We start from the raw sequence: 18827 nt of genomic DNA, 5'->3' as shown, positions 1-18827 counted from the left end.
ACAATTTGACGCTTAACATACCTCCCACATTGGTTGCTATCGACTGAGATTGTTGGGTATTTGGCTTGACGGCTGAAGGTGGTGAAGGCGAGGCCACAGTATTTAAGACATGTGATACTCCTTGTGCTTGTAAACTATGAATCATTGGATTACTCGATGATTTAACCAAATGTTGAGGCGGCGGTGGCTGTAAGGGAGGTGATGGTGTATGTTGATTTGCATGTTGTAAATGAGCAGCTGCTGGAGTTGCGGGAGATGTAGAAGATGATGGTGATTGGGCTGGAGCAGATGTTTTCGTTTGTATAACCATTGCGGAATGGGGAGGTAAACCCAAAATTCCCGGTGGCATAACCAAAGGTGTTGTCGAACTTTTCTGCGGTACTCCAATGGTTTGTTGGTGTATAACAACTGGTTTTTGAGGCAGCTGTTGTTGTTGCTTAGAATGAACTCCTACAGTTGGTGTTTGTATGTAAGTGGTATAGGATGGGTGAGGTGATGCATTGGGCGGTTGGTGTTGATGTAGCGTGGATGCTGATTGTAGAGGTTTGTTAGTTTGTGTTGTAGGCGCTGACGTTTTTGAACTGACCACATGTAGAACTTGTGGTGTATGCATGTCATGAGCCTGTTTAATAACCAAAGACTGTTGTGATGACGATAATGTCTGAGGTGGTTGCTGCTGTGTGTGTTGGGGAATATGTCGTGGTGAATTTAAAGCATGAGTGGCCGCTGATGTTGGTATATTGACCAATAGCTGTTTGTTGGCTGGTGGCAATTGTTGTTGTTGCTGATTAGCTGTTGCTAGAGATGGTCTTTGTACAATGGTATTTTGTATGACATGAGCTCCACTACCAGACGACTGAGTTGTTGTTGGTTGCTGTTGTAAAATTTGATGTTGCTGCTGCTGTTGCATATATTGTTGATGACTTGTTTGTTGCTGTTGCAATTTTTGACTATTTAGTACATGAGCTTTAAGAGTGGTGGGTGGACGGACGTTAGTATGTTGGGCATGCATTACAGAACTTGTCTGTTGATGCATTATTATGGGTTGTTTCTGGGGAGTTCCAATATCTTGTCTTTGCTGCTGTATATGTTGTTGCTGCTGTTGTTGCTGTTGCTGTGACTGTTGCAAATGTTGTTGTATACCAATATTTGGCGGTGGTGGTGTTTGTGTAGGTGAGAGTGTTGAAGTTTTAACCACAACGCTAACAGATTTGTTCAACATAGCAGTAGCAACTGTAGAAGCCGGCACCTGAGTAACTGCAGCCCCCTCTACCTGCTGTTGCTGATGCTTTGTCAGAGCAGTAATTTGAGTAGCAGATGTATTTTGTAATTTACTATTGAGAGCATTACTTTCTGCAGCTGCCGCCGCTGCTGCAGCTTGCATCATTTTCTTAGGATCCATGGGACCACGTAAGGGTTGTGAGGCAGCAGTCGCTGACGGTAAATTGCCCTCTTTGGCCTGTTGCATTTGTAATCCAGATACAACACCTGTGACGGGATCTATTAAGGGTTTATTTACGGAATCTGCTGCACCACCAGTAGTTTTTTGTGTTGCCGGAGCGGCAGTATTTAGCATAGGTACTCCACCAGCTGGTAAAGCAGAATGTATATTAGGTGTTGTTGTTGCAGTTGTTGTCGTGTTAGAAGACTGATATGATTCAATCTCTGCGGCTGCCAAAGCTTTCTTCTTGGGATGTTGTGGTATACTTGCTGAGGGTGCAGAAGTTATTGTAGTCTGCTGTGGTGTAAGTGGTTGCTGTAATGACGACATGTTGCCAGTGGCAACTTGTGTGGATTGTGTCTGTTGCTGCGGTGTTGGCTGTACATTTATTACATCAGCTGGCGGTGGAGTGTTAACAGATTTTGCATCTTCTACATCGCTTATATCGTGCACTAAATGTTTTGGTTGAGGCGAAGGAGTTTGCTCATTATCCAATTCATTGGTATTCTTACGATCCTTGGACTTTCTAGGTCTACCAGTAGGATGGGCAGATGTAGTTTGTGTAGCTTCAACTGGTTTTGTAGGCTTCGATTGTCCAGAATTACGTCCAGAACGTCGCGGTGGAGTTTGAGCGCCTTTAGGAAGAGTGTTTGCTAAAACATTCGTCGCAGTGGCTGCTAATGCAATAGCATTACCGCCAGCAGCATTTGTTGCAGTATTTCTAACCACATCCTCAATTATATCATCAATTGTGCTACGGTCCTTTTCCAATAAACGACGTGATTTGCGTGTATTGGCTGCAGCAGCTAATTCAGCTACAGTAGGTTCTGTGCTCTGATTTGCTGGTTGAATAGCAGACTGTGTAATATTTGGTAAATTCTCTGACAAACCGCTAGACTGTTGAGCTGTTGTTGATTCGTTAAGTGGTTTCACAGTGGTTGGTTCTATGTTAACTGCTTTCTCGGAAGCTTTAACCAAAGGTGTTGAACCTGGTGCTGGACTTTTAATGGTCAAAATCAAGCGTGGCCGATGATCACTACTGATTGTAGAAGTTGTTGATGTTGTTGTGGTGGTAGAAAGTGCTGCTGTTGTTGTTGTTTTAGCTTCATCACCCGATTCATCGTGGAATTCATAAACATCTTGTTGTTGCTGTTGATTATTTTCAGATAATGAAGCCAAGGCTGCAGCAGCTGCTGCCGCTTGACTACGAGCTTTCTTTTCAGCTGCAGTTAGAACCGGAGCAGTTGTGACTAAGGGTACATTTGACAACGTTGTAGATGGAATACTAATTGGAGATGATGTTTGAGATGTTGGTGTTGGCTGTTCATGGTGTTGATGTTGCTGTTGCAATTGTTGTTGCTGTAACAACAAATTCCTGGGTGGTCTACCCTTGCGTCCGCGTGTAGCTGGTGTGGCAGTATTTGGTTTACGCAAACGGGTCTGTACTCCAGCAGCTGCGCCCAATTCTGTTTGCAACTGTTGTGTGTTAACATTTGTATTTATTGGAGTATTGCTGATATTAGCAGCGGCTGCTTTCTTACCACCCCTAGGTTGACGACCACGTTTAGCACCTGTACCTCTAGTACTAGGTCTGCCTTGTATTGGTACCTGCTCAAATGCTGGCATTTGTTGGGTTTCTGTTTCGTCTTCGGTATCATGATCTGTTGTTACATTACCAGATTGAGATTGCGAGTAGCTGGTGGTATTAGTTGTTGTTACTATATTTGCTGTCGAATTACCTTGTGATTCTGCAGCAGTAACAGTACCAACATCACTCTTTGCCTGCTGATGAGTGGATGGTTTATTGTCGACTTTATTAAGTTGCGTTTGGAAAGATTTAGTTTCTTGTTCTTTAGTATTAGACGGTTGTATTGAGCTTGCTGATGTTGAAAGGCTTGTTTCCGTAGAGGTAATGGATTCATTCTTTTTGATGACCGTACTCACAACATTAGCATTGGAATTAGATGTGTTATTTGCTTCAACCATATTCAATTCCTTTGCTGACCAATAGTCACTGTCTTCTTTAGAATCTTGCTCGATTTCATCATGTTTTGGTGGTGAAATTTTTATCACATTCTCCTCGGTTAACGGTACAGAACGTGAGGTGTTTGTAGCGGCTGTTGTTGTGGCTGATTCTTTATTAGACGCCATGGTAGTATTTGGCGTAAGTGTAGAGATTATTGGTGATGTTGCTGTTGTTGTAGGTGTTGGTGTTCTTATAACCGATACTACTTCTGTAGGCTTATTTCCTTGTGCCGTTGATGTAGTGGGAGAACAGCTTTGCTTGTCAACATTTGGTTTTGAAACTGTTGGTGTCATTGCTAGTGGCTCGGTTTGCTGAACGGATTGATTAGTAGACATAATAACTCGAGAAGATTCTTTTATAATCTCCGGCTGTTGTTGTAGCATTCTATGCGGTGATGGTGATTGTTGTCTTTGCTGCAAAAGATGATGTTGTTGCTGCTGCTGTTGTTGATGCTTTCCAAAGATTGCATTTGGTTTTTGTTGTTGTGTACTTGAATTATGTAATTGATTCGGTGAAGAATTTGCTTGAGATTGCTGATGGGAGCTAGAGTGTTGTTGCTGCTGTTGCGGTGACAAACCAACAATGTGTTGCTGTACCAAAAATCTTTGCGGCAACGTTGAATTTTGTATAACATTTGCTGTTTGTTGTGGTTGTTGTTGGGTTGGAGACTGTTGTGAAGGAGCCAACATTTGATGTTGCTGATATTGTACTTTCAGTTGTTGGGTATTCTGCGACTGTTGTTGTTGCATTTGTTGGGGTGAAGGTAGATTTCGTTGTTGAGAGACAACAAAATTGTGTTGAGACTGTTGTTGTTGTTGTTGATGGTGTTGTTGTTGCTGTTGTGTCTGCGGTTGAGATAGCATTGATGTTTGTTGTTGCTGTGGAAGCTTTTGTTGTTGATGCATTATTTGTTGTTGTTGCATTTGCATCATATGTTGCTGTTGCTGTTGCCGCTGCTGTTGTTGTTGCATAAACTGAATTTGAGACGATTGTTGCTGATGCAATGTCTTACCACCAATTTGCTGTAAAACCTGTGAAGTTTGTCTTGACTGATTTGCACCGCTGCCACTAGTTGATGAAGGCGAATATAAATTACCACCAGGACTAGATTGCATCATTGATTGCTGAGCCTGTTGTGGTGTTACAGTCACAACTTTACTGATAATTGTGGGGTGTGTCGGTACAGGAGGCATTTTTTGCACCGAAATAGGCAGTATATGTTGACCCATTGGTACATGTTGTTGCTGTTGATCAATAACGCTTTTACTATGACTCATCTGCTGTGGAGATGGCTGTTGACCATGTTGTTGTTGTGGGGAAGCCGGGGGTATGCGTATATTCACCATATTCAGTGTTTGTGATGGTGGTGTTGAATAGTTATTTATTTTAATCATATGTTGGTCAGGAGTATTCGGTGATGGCTGTTGTTGCTGGGGTGTTACCTTATGTATAGCTACGCCTTGAGCAATTTGACGTTGTTGCAATGTGGGACTTGCCAATGGGCTGTTATTTTGTGAAACATGCCCCTGAGACGGTGGTGACATTAGGTTTTGTTGATGCTGCTGCACCGTTCTCTGTATTAGTAAGTGTTGTTGTTGCTGATGTTGAGGTGTTACTGCAATCGGTGGTGGTGTGGGTGTAGGAGTGTGAGGACTGGGCTGTCTAGGTGTTGGTGTATTACCTCGAGAAGTATGTTGTCTAGGACTGTGAGGTGATTGTGCTCTTACCCCCATTATATAAGTAGCACCTACCGGCGATTGCGGTGGCATGTGATGTCCACTTGGTGAATGCATTGAAGCTGAGGAGGACGAGGATGAATCGTTGTGATGAGCAGTAGTAACAACTCCTCTCGGTGACAGCACTAATTGTGGTACAACAAAGTGTGTCGAAGGTTCTGGTATTGTTATGGTTGGTGGTTGCATGACATAACCAGCAGGAGAAGTGGATGAAGTAATTGATTTCCCTGTTAGCAAATGTGTTTGTTTCGGTGTTGATGAACTAGTAGAAGTGGGTGCAAACGTTATGGAAGTCTTAATGGGCGTAGAAGTGTAAGACATACTGACACCACCTGCCAAAGTAGTTGTATTTATTGATGTCGACATACTTGAGCTCGAGACGACCGTAGATGTTGATACGGTCGACGCTACAGATACTTCCAATGCCGCTGGCGACATAACAGCCTGTACTGGTTGTACTGCTGGCTGATCTTGTTTACTTATGGTAGGAGGTTCTATTTTTGGTTCATTAGTAGAGTTATTGTTTGGTTGTGTCTTAATCGGAGACTCTACTTTTGTTATAACTGATGACTTGGGTTCAGTTTTTACTTCAGTTTCTGTGGTGGATGGTTGCGCTGGCTCATCCACAGTTTGATTTGCTGTTGTATTGGCTTTGTCCGATGCAGTTGAACTGTTGTTCGATTGTGCAGTTTCATCTATTTTTAAACTGTGACTACCACTGCTATCGGCCTCGTCCACATTCTCTTCGGTATCGGTGTCGATTTGTAAATCTCTAACTGACTGTGGTGTATCGGCTTTGATGTCAAGCTCTTCCTGTCTTAAACTTTGTATAGCTTTGCATACCTCTTCAGTATCTTCTTCGACAGTATCTGTAATGGCCGAACTGGCTACTTCACATTCAATGGCTTTTGCTGCCAAGGCAGCCTCTTCGTCGGGCTCACCTGGTGCCATAACTGGTTCAGGATCTGTGATGGCATTATTTAAATCATCCAGGCCATCGTCGTCATCATTGAATGAATAGTCGGCCGAGGAATTACCAAAGCTTTCTCCCAGCAAGGCCGAAACGGCACTTTCGGTTTCCTCTTGCGATATTGTTACCCTTGACTTCGATTCCTCAAGTTTTTCTAATTTCGAAGCATCAGGTGGCGATTCTACTGGAATTTTCGGTTCATCGGCCATGGGATCTAGAGGAGGATTGAATTCAGCGGATATTGACTGTACAGCTGATTCACTAATGCGTTCATCAATTTCGCCATCAAATCCAGGTATAAATATTTCTGGTTTTTTCTTTTGTTGCGTGGTATGCAAAGATGAAGAGGGCGAATCCATTATATTCGAACTTGCAGATGAATCATTAGATTTATTGAGGATTTTGGCAGCTGCAGCTGTGGAAGACGTTGGAGTTGTAATCAAATTAGTGTTTGCATTATCAGCCGAGCCCATCATTGATGAAGTGGGAGTGCTTGGTGTCGTTACTTCAACCTTATTCAAATTCTCTGAGGTATTAAGACAACTATTGCTGTTTATCGTAGGTGTCTTGGGTATAGGACTTATCATTTGTTTATCTTTCATGTGGGGTGACAAGGTAAGCATGTCTTTGGAAGATGAACGATGAGGTGTTGTACAAACTGAACTGGTAACATTCGTTAAGGATGTATTTGGTGTTGATTTAGTTCCCTGTAATGCATTTAAATCATCATCATCGTCTCCTATGAGACATGGCAATGAAGGTGATGGTTTGCACAGAGGTGAAGACGAACTTGGCAAATGTTCTTCGGTTGATTTTTGAGCGTGCTTTGTCGCAGCTTGGACATCAATTGTAAGTTTAGTGGTAGTCGATGTAGAAGGAGCCACCATTGTTGACGCCAACTGTGAGGCATTCGATGAAGAAGATTCACGTCTCTGATGATGCAATTGCTTCTCCTCTTTAGAACGCTTCTTCTTTTTCTTTTTCTCTTTATTTTTACATCCAACGCTAGTGGTGTGCTCCTTTTCAATTTCCTTTTTCTCATGTTTATTTGTGGAGGACATTTCTAGTGAATTCTCATCACAGTCCGAGAAGAGGAAAACATCTGTTATATCACTGCGGTATGTGTTGGCAGTAGAAGGTGTAGCATCCTCTACAGTTTTATTATCAGAATCTTCCATAAGCTGAGCTTCCAATGCTCGGCCGGCTGCATCTAAATCCACACTGTTTTCGTCTTCCATTGGTTTAGCTGTTGATACTGCTGGGGAAGGCATAAAGCCGATAGATTGATTTTGTTCAGAGCTGCGCGACTTTTCACGTTCTTTGCGTTTCTTTTCTCGCTTTTCCTTACGATGTTGCCTTTCCGCAACGCGTTCTAAATGGGCTGAAGCACCAATTAGCGTGTTACATGTTAGCTTTTGCTTATTTTCCTCATTCTCTTCTACTGTATGAGATTTCGGTGTCAGTGGTTCCTGCTTATATGGATTTAGTGCTGCAGATACGATAGGTCCTGGCATGTTTGATGACGAGTTATTACGATTGGTTATACAATTCAAATCTCTTGCTCCAATATCGCTATCTGATAGATCTTCATCGTCCTCATCCGAAATGGGACCAAATATATCTTCCATTTTTTCACCACCACTACGCTGCTTATGCTGAGGTGTGCAAGCTGCTGGTACAGTAGACAATAGCTGTTCTTGAGCACTCACCGTAGAGCCCACACTTTGTGTGGTAGTCGAAGTTTGACGCATCACATCTAAACTCTTGGATTTTTTCGATTTCTTTAAACGATGTTTCTCTTTTTCGTAAATCATTTTATCCAATTCTACCCCAGAACCCACATCAGCACTCATGTGTCTTAGCTTTTCACGCTTCTTCTCCTTGCGTTCCTTGTGACGTTTCTTTTCTGCTGTTATTTGTAAATCTGGAGAAGTAAGGGTTACCAATGTGTCACCACGTTTCAGTTCGTCGAATGCATCATAGCAAGGCGATGTCAAAAGTTTGCTATTTTTTGTATCATTCGAAATAGTCAAAAAGGCGGCATTAGTGGCTTGAGGTGTATGTTTGACCAAATTATCTTCCAAAATATGTTCCTTAGCCACCGAATCCTGGGTAGGAGTTTTCTGCCGTTTCTTGCTCTTTTTGTGCTTCTTTATTTTTGCTTGTTCCGGAGAACAATGTTGGGAAGCTGATGCCATTGGAGACTTGTTGAATTTCTGTTCAGATTGCAGATACTCATCAGCATAGTAATCTTTAGATTCTTTCTTAATTTCATTAGCAGATAAAAGTTCACCAGTACTTTCAGACTTGATATTGGATTGCTCATCAGCAGATGAGCACATCGAGCTTAGACTCTTGAACTTAAACTCATTGAAATCTGCAGTTTCACCAGATGCTTCCATGGCATCGACTTCTTTCTTAATTCTTTGCTTCAAATGCTTCAGCACAGGGGTAGTAGTACCATCGTTTGACGTTTCCAAAGGCTCCTGTTTTAGTTTAATATCCACTGCCGATTGGGACTGAGATTCAGAATCTGAAGCTATGCGAGATGTATGATGCAATAAACGTTTGTTAGCCAGACCACTATTATGGCGTCTTATTAAATCATCTTCAGAAGTATCATCTCCATCGTCACATAAACGTCTTAGATTGTCTTGCAATTTAAGACGTCTCTGGGTGACGGAGTTGTCATCAGAATCCGAGCAAACACGATTTGGATGCATGGAGTTTGCTGAAGAAGAAGCTTGAGAGCTTCGTCTTCTCTCCCTGCTTGGTGTTTTACCACCAGCTTCCATATCATGTTCATCATCAGTTGACGATAAACCACCGGAAAGCATTTTATAAGAGCCTCCACTGCGATTGTGTTGTTTCTGATGTTCACTGCTTGCCCCATCAAAATCTGAGTCAGAGTCACCATCATAACTTGTCGATCTTTTCTTTTCCTCACGTTTAGCACGCGATTGTTTAAGTTGGGAAAATTTAGCTTTTATTTTCTTTTCCTCCTCTTGCTTTTGCATGTTTTTACATGATCTTGCTTTTACTTTGTCATACATGGAGACATAAGGCCCGTCATCGGGTATATCAAATATTGAATGTTGTCGATTATCGGAATCGTCGTCATCATCGGCACCCATGCCAGCAACTCCACCACCACCACCGTCAGTGTCTTCGGCCGAACTGAGAAGCACTCTTCTTGATGAGGATTGAGGTGTACTTTTATTTAAGTTGTTTTGACGGTGTGTTGGAGTCTGTGGATGTATGCCACTACTATCTTCCGAACATCGAGACATTTTTCTATCAGACACATCATGTTTGCTTTTTGCATTAATATCGAAGCCTGTACCGTGGCCAGATGATCGTCTGTGAGCTAATTGGTTTGTAGCTGATGGTATAGTTTCCTCATCGGTAACGTTGCAATTTGCGGAAGGAGGCGTGGAAGGCACTAATTCATTTGCATTTGCTGAATTTGGAGTTCCTGCAGATAAGGAATGTCTCTTTTTCTCGCGGTGGTGTTCACGTTCGCGTTTGTTACTCTTATGTCGACTGTGATGACCGCTACCATGCTCTCTATGCTTATGATTACTTGAAACGTTTTTATTATGATGTTGGGTTGCCGTACTTGGAGTTTCAGAGACTTCTTCTTCGTCTGAGGAAAGTAAAGGAGGAATCTTAGGCTTAAGCTCCATGTCATGGTCAGTATTTTGTTGTTCATCTTCTGTTTTAGACATGCAGTTAGATGTTACATGTTCTGTTTCTAGTTTAGATAGATTAACATCGTTTGATTCGCTAGTTCCCTGACTTGTTGCTTGGGCTTTATGATGATGCTTATTACGGTGATGTTTTGTATTGTGTTCTTTTTCATTGGTTTGATTTGCAATATTACCCGGCTTGTGTGTCGATGATGTCACGCGAGTATGTTTATTGCTACGTTCCTTAGCATGGTGTTCTTTAGAATCGCGTCTCTCATTAATGGTATTATTTACAGCATTGTGATTATTGACCGTTGGTTGATTCTGGCTAGCATTCGTTTGTAAATCTATACGCATACGTTTAGCATGATCGTCTGTGTGAGCATATGCCGTCGAAGCAGCACTATTGCTGGCGTTACTGTCCTGGGAACTTAGTCTGCGTTTTGGATGTCTCACTGGCGATGTATTACGTGAAGTTTTACGATTTTTGTGTTTACTACTTGCAGAAGCTGTATCCAAAGCTGGAGATTCTTCTGTGGAGTTCTCCTTATTGTTTTGGCGTTCTGTTTCACCTTGGCGAAAGAATTCATGAGCGCTTTGACTTGTGGCATTACCCATGTCATTACCAGTTTTAGCTTGGTTTTGACTGGCTGCATTTTCTTTGCGTCGTTGATGTTCTTTTAGAAGATTAATATCACGTTTATTTTCAGTATTGGCTTCCTCCTGAGTTTTACGTTCACGTTCTTTTTCCTCACGCATACGTTGCCTTTCGAGTTTCTCTTTTTCTTTTTGTTCAAGTTCTTCTCTCTCTTTTCGCTCTTTACGCAATTGTTCTTCCCGTTCTTCGCGCTCGCGACGTTCGGCTTCTTCGCGTTCTCTTCTTTCATTTTCTTCACGTTCTCTCTGCTCAATGAGTTTACGCTCCTTTTCCTCTTTTTCTTTACGTTCACGTTCTTCTTTTGCCCTTTGCTCTTCTTCTTTGCGCAAGCGTTCTTTTTCACGTTGAACGCGCTCACGTTCTTCCTTTTCTAAACGCTCCCGTTCAAGTCTTTCTTTTTCTAGGCGTTCTTTCTCGAGACGTTCTGCCTCCAGCCGTTCTCTTTCCAGCCTTTCTTTTTCTTCTCGCTCACGTTCTTCTCGTTCTCTTTCTTCACGTTCCTCGCGTTCTTGTTGTTTCCGGAGCTCTTTTTCGCGTCGCTCCTGTCGCTCCTGTCGCTCTTTGCGTTCTTTTTTGCTGTCATGTTCGTCGGCATCACTCGACTCGGCTGCCGATGCTTGAGATAAGTGCGTTTGTGAAGAATTCGAGTTTTTTCTTCTATCATTCTTCGATGATTTCTTATCCTCACTGCTGCGATGATTGTGTTTGTGCGATTTCTCACCTCGTTTAACCGCGTTATCGGAGGTAGAGGCGGAAGAGGACGAAGTGTGGCTAGGAGGTTTTACAATTGTATCTTCTTTGTGAGACTTTGAGGGGTGTAAGGAACTACTACCGGTTGTTGTTTGTTGAGGTTGGTTTTGTTCTAAATGAGGAGCAGCTGTGAGACTCACCGCTGAAGTATCAGCAGTGGATTTTACTGTCCCCAAGTTTGTACTGCCAGGAACTGATACTGATTTGGTGAAAATTCGTGATTCCGCCGTTGCCGTCGATGGTGTCGGTGGCGGTACACTTAAACTTTTAGAAAGAGCTGAGGTCTTTGGCTTTGTGGATGATCCAGATGTCATCGCGGAAGATGTAGGCGACGTTGCTGGCGGTTGAGGTGGTTGTAATACCTCCATTGGAGGTAAAGGCGGTTGAGCTATACAAGGCTTCGAACTTTCGGCCGGAGGTGGAGGTATTGGTTGGGCACTTTGCACTGGAGCAGCTGTATTTGGTAATGGTGGATGCGTGGGGAAAGGATATTGCAGGCATTTTGTCCCTCCACTTGCAGCTGGTGATGTTGAAAGGGCTGATGTAGCGCTAGGAGTTTGCGAGCCGGGGTTACCACCGCCGCTACTACTTATTCCTAACACCTTTGTCATAGTGGTATTCGAGACCAATGCGACACTGCTAAGGGTTACAGAAGGCGATGGTGAAGGACTATTGTAGGGTGACATTGAGGCTTGTGGTGAGTTCATTGGCGATAGACTGCTTAAACGTTGCAACAGAGCACCGGATGGTTTATTTAACGAACTCACAGTTCCTGAGCCAGTTATACTTGTAGTGCATCCCACCACAGGTGTTTTTGTAGCCTGTAGATTTGGTAATCCCGGTGAGGTGCAAACTCCCATAATAGCCTTAGTTAGTTGTGAAGAATCCGTACTTGGTTCATACCAATGGTTTTTCTTTAACCTTTGTAAATCATCATCGAAAATCGATTTTTTCGCCAAAACCGATTTGACAATGTCAGAAGGTTGCATCTCATTCACATCGATGTCAAGAAATTTGGGGCGACTGGCAGGTGTTGAGGGTGTGGCGTTGGACCTTACATCACTGTTACTGCTATGATGCGAATCTGATTGCGAATTAGAACGATGATGTTGCCATGTTGGCGGTGTGTGGTTAAAATCGTGACGCTTAACTACATTAGATCCGATCGCTATGTTGCTGCTGCTCGTACCTCCCCCTGACCAACGTTCATACATTTCATCCAACGTACGTATGCGTTCTTCTAACGAAGGACTACCGGTTGATGATTGTCCAGGAACATCAGAATCGCTTGAATTCGAACTTAGAGAACGTGATCTCATAGGGCTAACCATGGATGATGATGACGATGGAGTTGCTCCTCCCGAAGGACCATGATGTGATCCACCGTGTTGTTGATTGTGATGGTGGTGTTGATGATGATGTGGTCGCCAGTGAGGAGTATAACGAGTCGATGGACTTGGTAGGTAACAACCACTAGATGATGTTCCTGTGGGTGCCGTCGATGCTGGCGTTATCGTTGCAGTACTATGACTAAGACTAGAATGACTACTATTACTAATGCCCTCTTCCCCTCTATTTAGAATGCTGTTTGACAGCAAATGTGAGCTTCCCGAGTTGTTGCTTCCACCCATTCCACCAGCAGCAGAAGAACTTGTAAAACTGCCGCCCATGTGATGGTAGATCGGTGTATTTCCTGCAGCAATGCTGTTTCGGTACTGATGAAAGAATTGTATACCGAACTTTGGCAAAGGCAATACCATTGGTTCTCGTGGTCTTTCGCGAGGAACACGTCTGGGTTCACTAGGCAAAACTTCGGGACGTTCATCGCATAAGGGAGTGCCCGGTCGTGAACCATCCGCACTTTCGCCCCCACTAGCCTCATGCGAATGATGGGAATGTAATTGGTGACCACGACCTCTCGATGTATGATGGTGGCAATCATCATTACCAAACGAGGACAAGTTTGAGTTGCCGCCAGTAGAACCCGACAGCAGAGAACTTGACGTAACAATTGCATTACTGCTGCTACCAATAACACGTCGCCGTTTACATGCCAAAGAAGATGATGACGAAGAAGATTGATGAGGTGGCGGGTGATGATCACTGTTTGAACTACTAGTACTGTTATGACGTGTTGACAAGCTGCTTATGCCACCTGCCACTCCACCACTTGTCGCCATAAAATCAATGGACGGTCGACGACTTAGCTGTTGTTGATGATGGTGATGATGAGGTGGCGGAGGTGGTACCGCATGATGAGAGTGGTGGTGATTTTGTTGAGGTGTTGGATACTTGTTGAGACTGCTATTGCATTCAGACAGCCGTCTAACCTCACTTTTACGGTGCATTGGATCATTTAATAAGTAATCACAGTTTGAGTTTTTATGTTGTGGTTGTTGTTCATCCATCGAGTGAGATTGTGTCTAAAATTTTAAATAATCAATTTTTTTATTAATTTTTAACAAGGAAAAATGGCAATTTTATTATATTCTGACACTTACCAATCCACTTGAGGAGTTAATGGAATGATGATCAATTTTAATGCGTTTACGTGGACTCACTATACTCTCATCACCACTGGACGGGCATTCTTCAAGTTGTTCCAGCAGAACAGCACGTTCTTTTTGAAATAAACGTATATCACCTACAAATTGAGAAGCATCTTGTTAATAAATGTTCAGAATATTATCAACTGTATATATGAATTACCTTTGGGACTTTTATCACAACGACGACGGCTCAAAGCCAACTCCAACATTTCACTACTTGATTCCTTGCCACTAGTATTAACTATAGGGCCCAGTCGTGAAAGTAGAGGTGAATCGGACCGTAGACCAATACCACTGTACGAGTTCGTATTGGTTGACGGATGATTAACAGCCGAGTTGTCTTCATCGTGCGATGTTGCGGAACCCTGACTATATTCATCACAGGAACGAAATCTACGTGTATCTAGGTACTCGTAATCCATTGTGTGTCTAGAACTTCGAGAACCACGACTACGTGCAGGCGTTGTATTGCCAGATGCCTGACCCACTACTGAGGCTAGAGTATTGCAGCTGGCGGTGTTTGAGAGAGCAGATGATCCCGTTACTATGGCTGATGATAGAGCTGGTGCTGATGATGGTACTCCGGCACTGCTACTACTGCTGCTACCCGGAGTGTTACCAGGTGAACAGCCATCATTCGAATTTTGGTGACGACTAAATGACGAAGCACGGGATCGGGATTGTGATTCATAGCGATTAAAACGCGATCCTAAAGAAAAAAATATTTAGTTTTTTTACAGAATTAATATAGTTTGTTTTCCTTACCTGCACTTTGTTTTTCAAGCTTCTCATAAAACGCATCTTGACATTCCCTTGACGCAAAGTCCACTTGAAGTTTACGACCTCTTAAGGTGGCTCCACGCATCTCTTTGACTGCCGTCTGTGCGTATTGTATCTGTTCATACAACACCAAAGCCAGTTGCCTTTGGCGATCCACCACAACTTTGCTGACCGCGCCATATCTCGAAAACTGAGATTGCAAATGTGACTCAGAAATCTTTTCTCCAATACCATCAATCCAAACGCAATTGGTGGGCATTGATTTGCCAAAACCCAATTTAATGCGATTGTTACCCAAATGTTCTCCATCCATTTTGCGCATGGCTTTCACCACAGATACAATATCGGAATACTGACAGAATGCATAAGCAGACATGCCCTGCTTTTTAATGTCAATTTCAATTATTTCGCCAAAGCATTCGAAATGTTGTCTCAACTCATTGGACGTGATCTCCTTCTCCAAATTACCAATAAACAAGGTACGTGTGGATTTTGGATGATATTCGTCCAGTTCGGCTTCGTAAGGGCGAAACTCGTTGTCTTCGACATCGTAGCCCTGGTATGGTTCTACCTCTATTTTACAGCCAAAAAATAGTTTATCATGAGATACCTCTAAAGCTTTTTCCACATCTTCGGGTTTCTTGAAACATACCAAAGCGTAACGTTCTGCATTTTGTCCCACCACCTTGACCCACGTCACTTTTCCATGCTTCTTATACTCGTGAAAAAGGCCATCCTTGAGAGATGTGTCCGAGGAACGGGCGGGTAAATTGCGGACACGTATCGCCAGGGGACGATTGTCTTCGGAATGTACAACAGGGTTGCCAGTAGGTGTACCAGAGCTAGTTGAACTTGTACTGCTACTACTACTGCCACACACATTTGAGCCACTGGGATGATTTAGACCGGACGACGATGTGCCAGGCACTGCGACAGCCGATTGTAAACTACGCGATCCAGATCGGCTGCTCGATACGTGGGTTATAGATGAGGTTTCCACATCTCGGCCGCCCACCGGACTGGAGGCGTGTGAATGTGACGAGGCGGTTGAAGAGGACGATGACGAAGAGCTGTGAGACGAACTATAGCTACTCGGCGAACGGGAATGCGAACGGCTTGATGAAGTAGTGCTGCGTCCATGAAAATGCGCATGCGCCGCCGAACGCGATGTATGATGCGAGGCGGATGTTGATGGATTATTGGAAGAGGTGTTGCCAGAGGCAGTTGCATTAGACGAGGAATTTGCAATACCACCACTACTATTATGATTTTTATGGCCCTCATTTGACGAAGAACCACCTTTTGAAGCAGCAGCTGCCAACGCGGCGGCATTTAAAATCCCGCTAACGTTGCCACTTCCACTGCCACTATGTGTGTTATCTGTACTGGTTACACTACTACTGTTGCCGCTTAAACTATTATTATTATTTGTATTTGTATTACTACTATTGATTGTACTACTAACGCTACTACAACTATTATTTGCCGTTTGGTTACTTCTGCTATTAATATTATTGTTAGAGGTCGATGATAGTGACGAGGACGACGCGGATGACGACGCAGAGGCTGCAGTTGACGAGGACGAAGTCATTGTAGCCAACCCAGCGCCTGACACCCCACCTATAAACGTCGTTGTTGTGGATGATGCTGTCGGTGATGATGAACCACTGCGTAACGATGAAGATTTTAAAAGTTTCTGTTTATTTTTATTTAACAATGGCGGCGTTGTGGACAAATTCGCTTCGGAATCTTTGTCTGTATCTTTGCCGTAAAACGTTGAATTGCGTGATGATGACGACGTCGTCGTCGTCCCGGTTGCTGTATTGTGGTTCTGATTGTTGTTGTTGTTGTTGTGGGCAGGTGAAGAAGCGTAGGAATATGCGGTGTAGGATGAGGTTGTGGTGGAATTTGTTGTTGCTGCTGCTGTTGTTGTTTGTAATTCTGTTGAGGCGGCAGTTTGATAGTGATTGATTTTTGCTGCTGAGACGTCGGCATTGCCACTGCCACCAGGACCGTTTGTATACGTCGCAGCAGCTTCGTACCATGACGTAGGCGGTACACGGCTATTATTGATTTTGTTGCTGCTGGCGCCACTTGAGGTTCTAATAAACATAGCGCAAATATTGAAATTACAATTTTTTTTTTAGCAAAAAAACTGTTTATTTGAACTTTTTTTCTTTTATCAACTTGATTTTTTGATTATTTTTAATTTATTTTTTGTTTTTTTTTGTAGCTTTTTATGTTGTAAGAGTTTGCTTTATTTGCACAAACTTACCTTTCACTTAACAATGTTGCTGCTGAAGAACCAGATGTTGTTGTTGACACTCCCACAGCGTTAGGACCATTTCTATATAATTTATCTCTTGTACGACTTCTATTATCGGGATTATTTGAAGAACTATTATTATTATTATTACTACTACTACTGCTACTACTGTTGTTATTATTTGTATTGCTACTGCTGCTACTACTTTGATAACTATTGTTATTTGAACGCCTTAGATAGGAATCAGTTTCAGTAACTAAACGAGAATTGCGTTCATAGTAGCCACTGTTCCGTTCTGAAAAGTTCGGTGGTGATACGTCTTCTGTAGACCTATAGAAAAGTATATAAAAAAGTTTAATTTTAGTTTTATATTCCAATTATTTAATTGTTAAAAAAAAGGTTACGATTTCTTGTAAATTATAATTATTGAAAAAATTACATAAATTTTTAATAGTTAGGGATTCAATAACTTAAAATAGAATTCAAAAATTTGTGTGAGGTCCATGATTATGGTGTAGCCTTATGGTGGACATTTTTTTCCTAAATAATAATACAATTTGTTATTGTTATAACATTACAGATAATAAGTTTCTTAAGGTTAGTCACATTTAAGACTTTGTATTGATCAGACCATTATAGAATCCTGCTCCTGAAGGCAATTTTTCTAGAACTTATGTTTAGAATAAAATATATTTACAAATTCAATACAAAAAGTCTATTAATCGAAATACTTCCAAAAGATTTGTTTAAATTTGGAATTGGATCCATCACGTCATAATTTTGTTAAAAATCTGACATTTGTTATTAGGTTATAACTCATTCTGTAGTTTTCCAAATTTTGCAGGAAAAATACCTGTACTTTAGATCTCTATAACAATTTTAGACATATTTTTTTAAACAATTTTTTTTGATTATTGTTGTTTTATTTCCATAATATTGTTTAAAGCAATATTTTTTTATAAAGCATGCTTTTTTCTCATTGTTTATTTTTTTTAATTTTTTATACAATATATATTTAATTAATTATACATACATCATTTTATTTATTAATAAACTATTTTTTTATTTATAATACAAAATAATTAACTTTTTTGTATTTATAAACCTCCAAAAAAAAAAAACATTTTTAATACTACTTTTTACAAACAAGTTGTCAACACTGTTTAACTTTGCATCATTTGCCACCAAAAAAAAAACACGATTTTATACACATTTATTTTGTTAATTATCAATTAAATTTTTACCTTTGCATAATTTCTCAACATTTATCATGGGTTTTATTTATTAAATACAATTATTTATCACTTATTTTTTTTAATACAATCTTGTTTCTTTTTACTTCGTTAAAAAACAACAACGCGTAGTAGCGAGAGGAGTTACGTCAAAAGAATATACGTTTTGTTGTTACGTTAACAGGGTTGCTGTGTTGTGGATTTATTTTCGTATATACAATATAAACATAGTTGTTAAATTCATAGCTGGGCATTGTTAATTGTTAGAAATGGTTTTAATTTTATGTTTTATATATTTTTTTTGGTTAAATTTATTTTATTTATATATTTAACCACTATCCCACCGTATGGTTAAATATTATTTATTAATTTTAAGCATTTTTTTAACTCTATCCATGGGTGAGTTGTTTAAAATTGCTTTTTTAGTAAAATTTTTGGTATTGTTTTTTTTAATTTTCAGCCATTTTTCACTATCCAACTGTATGAAAAATTGGCTTTGGTTTGTTTTTAACACTAATTTACACTTTTGTTTTTTTTCTTTCCTTTCTAGCTTGGCTAGTTTTATTAAATTTGTTATAATTTTAAATTAATTTATTATAAAAATATTTTTGAATTTATTTATTATTTTAAACTTATTTATAAGTTTCTTTCATTAGTTTATATCCGCTTTTTTTGTTCTGTTTTTTTCCGATGTAAACAAGCTGCGCATTAAATGCAAAATACGAACACA

General features: G+C 41.1%; 1 protein-coding gene across 3 annotated transcripts in view; it reads right to left on the bottom strand.

Moving 5' to 3' along the window:
• The window catches only part of LOC111682762 (protein split ends), a 114902-nt gene that overhangs the window by 2474 nt on the left and 93601 nt on the right, over nucleotides 1-18827 (bottom strand). For 2 of the 3 annotated variants that reach the window (XM_046952444.1, XM_046952451.1), the window contains exons 2-6: nucleotides 16875-17195; nucleotides 14585-16701; nucleotides 13980-14528; nucleotides 13772-13914; nucleotides 22-13693 (exon numbers count right to left, since the gene is read on the bottom strand). In XM_046952444.1, the coding sequence (XP_046808400.1) occupies nucleotides 22-13693; nucleotides 13772-13914; nucleotides 13980-14528; nucleotides 14585-16701; nucleotides 16875-17195 (16802 nt within the window). Of the gene's footprint in view, nucleotides 1-21; nucleotides 13694-13771; nucleotides 13915-13979; nucleotides 14529-14584; nucleotides 16702-16874; nucleotides 17196-18109; nucleotides 18640-18827 lie in introns of those variants that run through there. The other variant, XM_046952446.1, reaches the window with a different exon arrangement.

The sequence above is a fragment of the Lucilia cuprina genome, chromosome 2 (assembly GCF_022045245.1).
Source record: "Lucilia cuprina isolate Lc7/37 chromosome 2, ASM2204524v1, whole genome shotgun sequence".
Classification (NCBI taxonomy): Eukaryota; Metazoa; Arthropoda; class Insecta; order Diptera; family Calliphoridae; genus Lucilia; species Lucilia cuprina.
The sequence above is the reverse complement of the archived record's forward strand: the minus strand, read 5'-3'. Positions and strand labels throughout refer to the sequence as shown.